At 38.2% G+C, this 12594-nt stretch overlaps 1 protein-coding gene across 2 annotated transcripts in view; it reads left to right on the forward strand.

Annotated features, from left to right (window-relative positions):
• Positions 1-12594, forward strand: part of sema5a (sema domain, seven thrombospondin repeats (type 1 and type 1-like), transmembrane domain (TM) and short cytoplasmic domain, (semaphorin) 5A) — a 232001-nt gene that overhangs the window by 154386 nt on the left and 65021 nt on the right. For both annotated transcript variants that reach the window (XM_083530259.1, XM_083530260.1), the window contains exons 14-16: positions 1110-1291; positions 1976-2119; positions 7890-8037. In XM_083530259.1, the coding sequence (XP_083386385.1) occupies positions 1110-1291; positions 1976-2119; positions 7890-8037 (474 nt within the window). The remainder of the gene's footprint in view (positions 1-1109; positions 1292-1975; positions 2120-7889; positions 8038-12594) is intronic.

The following is a 12594-nucleotide window of genomic DNA, read 5'->3' on the forward strand; positions in this document are numbered from 1 at the left end:
ATCACCCTTTCATTCTCATCCACCCATTCGTATCATTCTGTCCTATTCTTCAATCCTCAAACTCTCATTTTCATATTTCTAGCCACATCCTTCCACCATCATTAACTCATCCTTACACATCTTACCTATTATTTAATCTGTATTCACTCATCCTTATTCTTCTATCTCCACCCCTCAATCTTTGTCCACCCATAATTATCCGTCCATTCTCATCCAGTCATTCTTATGTTTTATCCTCATTCTTTTAAGGTTAAATTAACCTTAACCTTATTCTTTTGGAACCATACGTACATTCTCTTTCTCTCCTCATTGAATATCTTTATTCTTTCATCTAAATCTTTTCTTTTTCTTCTTATCTTTTGGTCCTTCTGTCCTTACCAATCCAAAATTTTTTGACCCATCAATCCCTATCACACTCCTTATACTCATCCTCATCCTACCAGCTTTTGTTCTCTCCTTATTATTTATAAGACTTAATTAATAAAGACTAGATGTAGATGCTGTATAAGTAACTTAGTGGACAGAACAGAAAGGGCAGATAAATAAAAATATAGATGGCTGAATAAGTGGATCTACAGAGCTGGATGGACAGATACATATGATAATGATGGTTGAAGAGATGAGACAGACTAGAAGACAAATACACAGACAAATGAATAATGAGACTGACAGATGGGCAGATAAATTAATGGATGGATGAACTGACAAGCTGACAGGCAAGGAGATAGACCGGCAGATAAATTGCTGTTTATTTTATTTACTGAACAGTCTTCTCTGGCAACCTGGTAGTCTATGGAAGTATCGAGGGGAAAAGATAACTGGCACGAAAGAACTGTTTTTTGTTCTCTAAAACTCTCTAAGAGTCCTGGAGCCTAAGAGTGTGTTAACTGAGTGTGTTCCTCTTTGTGTGAATAATTTGAGTGTAATGAAAATTTAATAGTGCTCATTTTCACTCTTACAAACAACCATGTTGTAGGCTTTTATTGTTTTACTGATAGAGAGATGCAGGTGCAAAATATTAAGGGCTTCTTACTAGTTGCACTGTTTGTGTGTGTGTGTGTGTGTGTGTGTGTGTGTGTGTGTGTGTGTGTGTGTGTGTGTGTGTGTAGGTAAAGAATGTGACTGTAGATGGTCACTTTGGCCCCTGGTCCAGCTGGAGTTCATGCAGTCACAGTGATGGAGGAAGTGTTGGCTTGTGTCAGTGTCGGACCCGTGCCTGTAACAGCCCAAGTCCTCAGTGTGGAGGAAAACAGTGCCAAGGCAGCAGTGTGGAGGTGTCCAACTGCTCCAGGTAAACACTCACAAACACACACACACTCACCATGAAACATAAACATTATCTCCCACTGACCTACACTTGTCCAAAGCCTGAAGACATGTACTGTGGGAAAACATTAGGCATAGCATACACTGAAGACTGGCTGGAAATTTCCTGAGTATTTTTACTGTGTTTGTGCGATTTATGTCGTTCTAATGAGACTTCTGCACCTATATTATTCATTCATTCATTCATTTATTTTCTCCCGCTTATCCGTAATTCGGGTCACGGGGGCAGCAGTCTAAGCAGGCCCCCGCCTTCCACTGCTGCCCAATCCTCACAGCACCGTCCCTTACGGTCCCTCCTGCAGGTGGTGAGCCCACGGGAAGGCGGCCCCACGTCACGGACCTTGATATTTTCCTCGTAAGGGACCCCCGGAGCATAGATGGTTAAGGGCCTTGCTCAAGGGCCCAAGAGTGGCAGCTTGGCGATACCGGGGCTTGAACCCCAGACCTTCCGATCGGCAACCCAGCGCCTTAACCGCTGGAGCCACCACTCCCCCTCACCTATATTATTATTATTATTATTATTAGTAGTAGTAGTAGTAGTAGTAGCAATATTATTAGTATTATAAGTAATAGTAGTATACGATAAATTTTAATATGAATATTTTAAATTGTTTGTCAGAGTAAGTGATGAGAGTCTGTCTGTGCTCAGGAATGGAGCATGGACACCCTGGACATCCTGGTCCTCCTGCAGTACAAGCTGCGGGATCGGCTTCCAGGTGCGTCAGCGCTCCTGCAGTAACCCGACACCGCGCCACGGGGGACGAGTTTGTGTCGGTCAGAACCGCGAGGAAAGGTGAGGACAAGCTCTGTGCTAAAATCCGAGGCCAACCTCTTGTTGGTGCTCATAAGTCAAAAATGTATATATTTATGTATGTATTACAACAGCAGGTTTAAACATAGTGATGACTGTAATTCAAATCTCAGATTTTTATTAATGCACTCATTTTAATGCAGAATTGTTTGTATGGTAAATAATTTTCAGGGACAGCTATGGTGGATGCTGTACATAACCTAAGGCTAAAAATGAATGAAGGGAAAAAAATTGCAATTGTTGATATATCAAGGTTGTGTGTAAAGAGGCATTTACTTAACGTCTGGTGTCAAGGATTTGTAACAGTCAGTAAGTTTTATTGAATTAGTCTACAGAGCAGAGGACTTTCCAGTGTCTCAGCATCATGTCAAGCTGCTTTTTGTCTTATTAGTTTTATGTCAGAGAAAAACAGGCCAGTGAGTAAATTAGTGCCATAATGTACTGTAAGTGATAGATGTAATGTAAGTAAACTCAGGGCAAACCATTAATGTTTCGTAGTTTCAGGAATGCGGCCAAGCACCAGTGGGAAGTGTGAGCAAAGAATGATTATTACAGTATACATATTAGAAAACCCAAAAACAATTGAGAATAAAACACAGAAACAAAGAGTAAGACTCTACATAGAAAATAAAAATAATAATGATAATGTTTTTATATAGCGCCTTTAAAAGAAAAATCTTAGTGTTTTCCAAGCATAAAAAATACCAAATAAAAAGAAACATCACCTGAAACCTATCCTGAAAAAGTAAGTTTTAAGAGCAGATTTAAAAACATTGTAAGATTTATTCTGTCTATTTACAATGGGAAGAGAATTCCAAAGTTTTGTTGCACAGGAAGAAAAAACAGGAACTAAACGTAAACGGGTAGGAGAAACAATTAAAGGACCAGAATCAGAGGATCGTACATCACACTTTAGAGTGTAAACAGTAAAAAGTTGTGATAAGTAATGAGGCTCAATACCATGTAGGGCCTTCTTGGTCAGCTTAAGAATTTTACATTAAAGCCAGCGCAATGATTCCAAAACCAGAGAAACATGCTCACCAGACCTGGTCTTTTTTTTTAGAATCATAGCGGCTTTAGCAGCAAAAGTGTACTTACTTTTGTTGCCAGCTGTTTTGACAATAATGGCTGTAGGTTGAGGTATTATTAGAGGAGTGTAAATCTATACTACTATTGCTATATAAGCTGCACACTAACTACTCTAAAATATATCCAATTTTCATTTCTATAGCATTGTACCTTGTGAAGATACACTAAAATGGTTGCTGAAATTTGAGGGGTGTACTGGGAAAAGTTCTGCGTTCTAAGTGAAACAGGTTTTCCAACATTACAGTACACATAATTAAATGTAGCTTGAAACAGAGAAAAATATCGGTTAAATGCAACGCTGTGTGTGGCTCTATTTCTGTTTTAATGTAAGCTTTTATTAAAATTTTATTTTTTTTGCAATTATATTTTGTCACATAAAATTTTGCTATTCATTTTTTTTTACTCATATTTTACTTTTAAATTTCTCTTGTTTTTCATTTTCAATTTTGTTTTAGGTATTTATTTTTTATTTTGACAAAGTTTCAACAACCTTGGTAATAGACTTGAATGTGGACATGTGCACTTTCCTAAATCTAATGCATTTTTAATTTTTTTTTCCAGTTAGTTTTTTGGTGGGTTGATAAGTTTGTGGGTTGGTCTTGTTTTTTTGTTTTTTGTGTGTCTATTGGATTTGATAACAAAACTGCCCATTAGAAATTCCCAGACATTGCCTGCCAGATCAGGTCAGATAAATATCTGCCACCATTTAACACTCACACTTGAAGTTTTTGCATCCATTCCCACATGCTTTCATATCTCTTTAATGATTGATGACATTATTTTGCGTGCCTCCTTCCTCTAACGAGAAGACGATCATTTTGACAGGTCCTCCATCTTTCTTCGAGTTACCATGGGAACATGTGGAGCCTAAGATTTCTCAAAGGCTGAGGAGTTATAGTTTTTAAGGGATTGTACTTGGCATTGATTATTTGCCCATGCATTGCTACACAGCCTCCTCCCCAAGTTTCTACATCCTTGCTATCCAGGGTTCAGGGTCCTATATCGCTTCAAGAGGCTCGGAATAAATAAGTGGTAAAAAAAGAAGCAAGCACAGGCTGGGAGTTTGTCTCCATGCTAGCTAATCTTCAAGGCTCTCTGCAAGTTTTTCTTTTTTTTTTTTTTTACCTGAATCACTTTAACCCAGCTTCTCAGGCCTGAAGGGAACAATAGGCATGAAAGGAGCTGTGAAGCATTTTCATCTAATGGAAGGAGTGTGTTAGAGGCCCTAACATGCTTTGTTAGGCCCATAGAAGGAGTCTGAATTGGACCTCAAATAAAGAAAGCTGTATTCTTGTTTTTGTTCACTGTGGAGTCCCCTCTTCTCAGCCACACTCTTTTGATGCAGTGTGTGAAAGGTGGCTTGGATTCATTTGTTAATAGTAAGTGAGGCCTTCTTTTTATCCCGAAAAATCCTCTCCCACTTAGCTGCTTGGCGTCTCTTAAAAGGCGCTGCAGTCACACTTCTGTCACACAGAGATCCTCACACACAGCTCCACCACTGTCCTGTCACTGTCAGGCATTAGGTGCTTTTTGTGTAAAAGAAAAAGAGAAAAGAAAGGCGACAGCATTTGGTGTACTTCCAAAGTCGAGAACATGACCCCAGAAGCATTATATCCTCATTGTGTCTACTGGTGTTAGACAGAAATAAAACTACCAATGGGTCTCACTTAAATCAGGTTCATTTCAGTGTATCTTAAAATCAATACTATTTAAGATTGCTATTCAGTAAAGCAAGAAAGAAAAAACACAGCTTGATGCATCAGCTTAAATGTTCTTTGCCTTGTTCCTGAATAAAAAGTCTTGGCAATTGGTTATTTCATCACCGAAAGCTGTGGGGAATCAGCATAAAAGGTCCAATGCTTGTGATTTAAATGTTGTCTGTTTAAACCCTTATGACCACCAGAAGTTAATTGTTGTGTTGTTGGGAATTTCTAAGGGAGTATGTCAGCAATTTTTAAGTAAATCTCTATACACTACAACTAGAATGTAAAATAACAGTACCCGTTGCTTATAAGAATACCTGTACACCTGGTAATTCCAATGAGCAGCTGTTCATTAAGTGAAAATGCACCGATCAGCCAGACTAATATTGTGTAGGTCCCATTTCTACCACCATAACAATTCGAGACATGGACTTCCTAAGACCTGGGAGGGTGTGATGTTGTATCTGTTACCAAGTTGTAAGCAACAGATCCTTTAATTCCTGTATAGTGAGGGAGAGCTTTCATGGATTCAAATTATTCGTCCAGAACATCCCACAGATGCTTGATCTGTGTCATTACTCGGCAATGCCAGAACTCCAATTCTCAGCAAACACTACAGCCTACAAACATGGTCACGATGGACTACACCACGCACAGTGTCCAACACTTGGTAATTTATCCTAATTGTAAATCAACTAACATCTGCTGATGTTCGGCCACGACCCTGCCTTGTGTTTTGGATCTGCCTGCCTTGGTTCATTAAAGATTTGAAAGTTTACGAACCTGCATTTGCATCTGAGCGTGCTTTATCATTGTGGCAATCGGATTGATATCTGGGGAATTTGGAGGTCCAGTCAACATCTTGAGGACTTTGTCATGTTCCTCAAACATGTTCCTCCCTTCTTAAAAAAAAAAGCAGCCTGCTAAAAAGAGATTTTTGCTATTAGGTTATACTGATTTGCTATGCTAATGTTTAAGTAGGTGCTATCTGTTAAATTAATATCTACATGAATGCCAAGACCCAAGTTTCCAGCAGATTGGACCATATGGGAGAGTCTTCTCTCTGAATCACTGGGACTTGGGTGGCCATGACTCTACTGCTGGTTCACCAGTTGTCCTTTCTTGATCCATTTTTAGTAGGTACTAACCACCGAATACTAAGAAAAACCCAGAACACTTCATTTCGAATGCTCTAACCAGTTTTTTAGGCATTAGAAATGTGGCATTTGCTAAAGTTGCTCAGAACTTTTTCCTTTAGATCTATATTTAAATCTGACTGTTCACTGCATACAGTATACCACCCCTTGACAGCTGCCTTTGTAAGAAGATCTTATACACTTCAACTGTCAGTGGTTTAATGTTATTATTGATCGCTCTATGTCAGAAAAGAATGGCCAGATAGAAACTCATTTCATCATAACTACTTTGTACAACTTTGCTGAACAAAAAAGCATCTCATAATGCAGAAAACCTAAACTGCTAGATGCAGACGGGTTACAACAGTAGAAGGCTACATCAGGTTTTTCTTCTTTCAGCTACAAACCGAATCTTAAATTCCAGTGGGCACAGGCTGATTATGCAGGCAATTTGTCATTTCTCATTTACTCTGCCCTCAGCTTCCATTTTGTCCTCAAGAGGTTGTGCAAGTCAAGGAACAAAGTAGTGATTTTTAAGTTTGCACCATCTTTATGTTTGTCTGGGTACCTCATTTGGAAAACTCGACCAAACACCATTCTGTTATACAGTATATCACCTCAGCCAGACTGCAGCACCAACAAAAGCCAAATTAGGAGTCTTGGAAAAAAAAGAGCAGATTTTCTGTTCTGTCTAAGATGTGCTTGACAAATGAACCAGAATAAGAACTTCATGCAAAAACTCCCATTTTCTCCAAAGTTCTTGGTTGCATCTGCTGTTAATTATTGGTTGTTTTTTTCTATTATTGACTTATTGCTGGGTTTTTTTTCCCTCTTCTCCCCGGAGTAGCAGTAAAACCCATTAAGTGGGCAAATGCACTCTAGACTCTAAACTATTTGCATATGTTAATTGACAATAGAATCGGCTGTGCTATAAATCTTTCTCCATAAGGATTGCAAGACTCTCTTTCTGAGTCACTGTTTTGAAAGAAGTAAACATTTATTTCAGTGCTGTTTCAGGCAGGTCCCTGGGTTTGCTAAAAGCTTTATGTTTAAATGTAGCTTTATGCACCACTGACAAAGTTTTCCTATAGTTATTAGCTATTAACCAGGTGTGTACATTATGGTCAGCATACATACACATCTGGTCTAGAGATTCTGTTCACAAAATGTTTTTATTTGCTCATTTTCTGTCTGTTAAAAGAAAAACAAAAGCTGACCTTGTTTTATAGCATCTTACTACCATTTTTTTATGTAGATATTCAGTGCAAATTGTAATATTTTCAGCAATATCCAGACACCAATCCTGTCTCTGCTAATTACTAAGCTTTTGTGTATATTAAGCTGATTTCTAGATGTTTCTTCTTTAGCTTCCTTTTTTTAACAGTTTGCTTCAATAGGCTTGTAGCCATGATTATGTTGATCATATTCTTAGTTTTTTTTTCATTTTTCTTAATTTTAACTAAGCTTAATTTGATACTACAGTGTCTTTAGATTAGTATTTAGGGTTCAATGCTTGTGATTGGAAAGTTGTCTGTTTAAACCTTCATGACCACCAGAAGACAATTACAGTTAAACAGGTATATCAGCAGATTTTCCAGGTATAAAATGTATTTTAGATGTTTATATATAAAGTAGTGCTTATCTTTAGTTTCAGCTTATTGCCCTAAGTATATTTTCTTATTTTCTTAAGTTTTCCTAAATTTATACTTCTTTCACCTATGTATTGTTAGATTTTTTTTTTGACATCTTTTTCCCAGCAGCCATCTACCGTATATCAATACAGTATAACACAATTTTTCTCATAATTTTCTAATCTTCTTTCAGGTACTGCAATGAGCACCTCCCATGCCCCCCACATATCTATTGGTCAGCCTGGTCACCATGGGAACGTTGCACAGTGCCATGTGGTGGTGGCATCCAATCTCGTCACAGGGTCTGCGAAAATGGGAACGAATGTCCTGGATGCAGTGTGGTATGTATCTCACCTGATGCAGAGATTTTTTATTTATATAAAACTGTAGCATTTATTTTGAAAAGCAACATACAGTTCTCCATGCTCGGGCGTCCGCATTATGACAGGTTTGTGTGCCTGTGTGTGTGTATATACAGTGAGGAAAATAAGTATTTGAACACCCGGCTATTTTGCAAGTTCTCCCACTTAGAAATCATGGAGAAGTCTGAAATTGTCATCGTAGGTGCATGTCCACTGTGAGAGACATAATCTAAAATAAAAAATCCAGAAATCACAATATATGATTTTTAAACTATTTATTTGTATGATACAGCTGCAAATAAGTATTTGAACACCTGTCTATCAGCTAGAATTCTGACCCTCAAAGACCTGTTAGTCTGCCTTTAAAATGTCCACCTCCACTACATTTATTATCCTAAATTAGATGCACCTGTTTGAGGTCGTTAGCTGCATAAAGACACCTGTCCACCCCATACAATCTGTAAGAATCCAACTACTAACATGGCCAAGACCAAAGAGCTGTCCAAAGACACTAGAGACAAAATTGTACACCTCCACAAGGCTGGAAAGGCTACTGGGAAATTGCCAAGCAGCTTGGTGAAAAAAGGTCCACTGTTGGAGCAATCATTAGAAAATGGAAGAAGCTAAACATGACTGTCAATCTCCCTCGGACTGGGGCTCCATGCAAGATCTCACCTCGTGGGGTCTCAATGATCCTAATGAAGGTGAGAAATCAGCCCAGAACTACACGGGAGGAGCTGGTCAATGACCTGAAAAGAGCTGGGACCACCGTTTCCAAGGTTACTGTTGGTAATACACTAAGACGTCATGGTTTGAAATCATGCATGGCACGGAAGGTTCCCCTGCTTAAACCAGCACATGTCCAGGCACGTCTTAAGTTTGCCAATGACCATTTGGATGATCCAGAAGAGTCATGGGAGAAAGTCATGTGGTCAGATGAGACCAAAATAGAACTTTTGGTTCATAATTCCACTAAACGTGTTTGGAGGAAGAAGAATGATGAGTACCATCCCAAGAACACCATCCCTACTGTGAAGCATGGGGGTGGTAGCATCATGCTTTGGGGGTGTTCTTTTGCACATGGCACAGGGCGACTGCACTGTATTGAGGAGAGGATGACCGGGGTCATGTATTGCGAGATTTTGGGGAACAACCTCCTTCCCTCAGTTAGAGCATTGAAGATGGGTCGAGGCTGGGTCTTCCAACATGACAATGACCCGAAGCACACAGCCAGGATAACCAAGGAGTGGCTCTGTAAGAAGCATATCAAGGTTCTGGCATGGCCTAGCCAGTCTCCAGACCTAAACCCAATAGAGAATCTTTGGAGGAAGCTCAAACTCCGTGTTTCTCAGAGACAGGCCAGAAACCTGACTGATCTAGAGAAGATCTGTGTGGAGGAGTGGGCCAAAATCCCTCCTGCAGTGTGTGCAAACCTGGTGAAAAACTACAGGAAACGTTTGACATCTGTAATTGCAAACAAAGGCTACTGTACCAAATATTACCATTGACTTTCTCAGGTGTTCAAATACTTATTTGCAGCTGTATCATACAAATAAATAGTTAAAAAATCATACATTGTGATTTCTGGATTTTTTTTTTTAGATTATGTCTCTCACAGTGGACATGCACCTACGATGAAAATTTCAGACCCCTCCATGATTTCTAAGTGGGAGAACTTGCAAAGTAGCAGGGTGTTCAAATACTTGTTTTCCTCACTGTATATATAAGCAATTAATATATAACATGTAAATATAATTACAATATATAAATGAAAACAATATATAAATGAAAATTTTAAATATTGCAGTGAAAATACAGTGTTTAGAGATAGCATTGTACTTGGTGCTTGGTATTATATCAATGTTATGGCAAGCTCTGAGCATAGAGCAACATTATAGCTGATAAAAATGCTGAAAGTTTACTGCAGAAACAGAGAGAAAAAAAAAAGAGAAAGAGAAAAAAGAGATAAAGAAGTGAGTGGGGAGATTGGGTTTTATGAGGTAAGATATCATTTTCCCAGATCAGTAGACTGTTACTTAGATTTGATGCAGTGGAACTGTCATAAAGGTATCTTATTTTCTGCACTTCTGTACTTGGTTGAAGAAAGACCATGCCTTATACGATTACATTTTGAATATTGGCATTGCATCGACTCTCTGGCATAAGTTGAAAATGCATAAACGCACACATATTAGACAGTGATTGAATTTAGCATACTTCCAAACCCACATTTCTCGATTCTAATATTTGATGTGAACTGAAGCTCTTGAATGGTATCTGCATAGTTTTGTATACTGTGCTGCTCCCACGTAATTTGCTGATTGGATCATGTATCATTTTATGAAAGAAAGGAGTGTTTCTATTAAATTGGCCAGTAAGTTATCCATGCTGTCCACAAGTGGGTGAAAATGGAGCAGTAGAACAGTAGAATGACGGCTTATCAGTCATTTTATAGTCGTGGTCTTATTTTATATTGTCACTTTAAACTTGAAAATGGCCTGAGTGTGAATCTTATCCAAGCACATCCAAGTTTAAAAATGATATGCAGGACTGTTCCAGTTTTAGTAAGAAAAAAAAAAAAAAGGCCCAAAGATATCAGAGATCTCATATTTCTTTAGGTCACTGCTACGTTGCCATGGTTCTATTATTAGAAGGTGCATATTGCACTTGTATAATGCAATTCATTTTGACTGATTCAGAGAAGACCACAGCAAATGCCAACCACTCGCGGTTTGCCCTCAGGCATGTACAATGCTGTGTTGTTTTGGCCTCTGAAGTCTACTCTGCTAGTAGGATGTCAGCTGCCCACAGGGATGATGGGAAGGGAGCATCTCACTCAGGCTGAGTCTGCCAGATGTGGACTCCCTGTGTGATATTTTACTGTGTTTTCCCAAAGGAACTTGCTTGGTTTAAATTTCAACTAAACCTCATTCACATGGCTTTGGTTTACATTCAGGTTATTTTCAGGAAATAAGGCAGACAGAGTCGAACTGCTGACAACTATATTGTGTGCAGTGTTGATCTTCTACTGAGTTTCGAGGTTTGAACTATTTTGGAGTTGCAAAAATAAAATAAAAATTATATATATTTATATATAATTAAATACTTATACTGTATGTACTATATTATGTACTATGTAGTAAAAAACATCTTAACTGTTGGTATTTATCTAATAATGTACTCAAGAAATGGATAAAAAAATGTAATCATTGCATATTAAACTTGAATTAAGTCCAATGTTCTAAAATTGGTGGAATTTATTCACAAAACTAAGCTCGGCATATGCTATAGAATCTACTGGTTTTATTCATTAATTCATTTTCTCCCGCTTATGCGTAATTCGGGTCACGGGGGCAGCAGTCTAAGCAGGCCCCCGCCTTCGACTGCTGCCCAATCCTCACAGCACTGTTCCTTACAATCCCTCCTGCAGGTGGTGAGCCCACGGGAAGTCTACTGGTTTTAGTTAAAACATAAAACAAACACAAAATGTATTTCTTTTTAAGGCTGGGTTGAGTAGAAATTATTTTTACACTATTTTTCTTACCCCCAAAATGCCCTTTGAACCTCAAAGTGTGGTTTTGGGCAATACATAGATGTACATTTGGTTAGTGATGTAGCTGCAACACATTATTGTTTCTGTACCAAATTTCTGAACAACTTAAATGTGACTACTTTTTAGCAGTGGTGGCTATTGGTAATGTTTGTGTAAACAACGTGTGCTTAGTCTACAAACTTTTAACTTTCACCACTGACACCTGACAAGAATATTGCTGATGGTGATGATCTACAGCGCCTTGTTTCTTACCCTATACTGTTTATATTACTGTCACTGGAGATGCTGTTGCACTTGGTTTTGCTGATGATTAACTGCAAATAAGATGGTGTGGATGCCAAAATTGAAACCATATAATGATTTCTTTCCCTATTAAGGAGATATATCCACTTTACCTCATTTATACAATCTGCCTTTGAATTGAACTACACAAAAACCTACTGTAATGTACAGATTTCCATTTTTAATGCATTAAACAAGAAATGTACAATTAAATGCGAAGTACAAGAAATATTCACCCAATAATATATAAATAAAAATGACAGGGATAATTGGAATTCATTTCACCAAGGGCACTAAAAAACACACATGAAAAACATAGTTTAAAACTAACTAACACAAAGTGATGATCCAAACTAGTTCTCATATAGTAGCTATTGGTCAGAATACAAACAAATGCATGATTATATCGAAAATAGTGATGCCGTGTTGAAGGTTTAGAGATGTTTTTCAGGAAAATTCCAGCTACTATAAACCAGACCAATACAATAACAAAGTGAAATAATGTTACTTTCTATGTCTGCTTTGCCACCCGCTTCAATTTAGACTTTAAAAGCGTCTCTGAAGAAGGAAGCAACAAATTACAGACGTGGTCAATTCATGACTGACAGGTCAATGCATTGCACAGTTTGTCCTCCGCTGCTCGATACCATTTCATTATATGCTGGAGACATTCATGACTCCTCTACAGAAAAGTGTCGGGG

The sequence above is a fragment of the Silurus aristotelis genome, assembly GCF_946808225.1.
Source record: "Silurus aristotelis genome assembly, chromosome: 25".
Lineage (NCBI taxonomy): Eukaryota > Metazoa > Chordata > Actinopteri > Siluriformes > Siluridae > Silurus > Silurus aristotelis.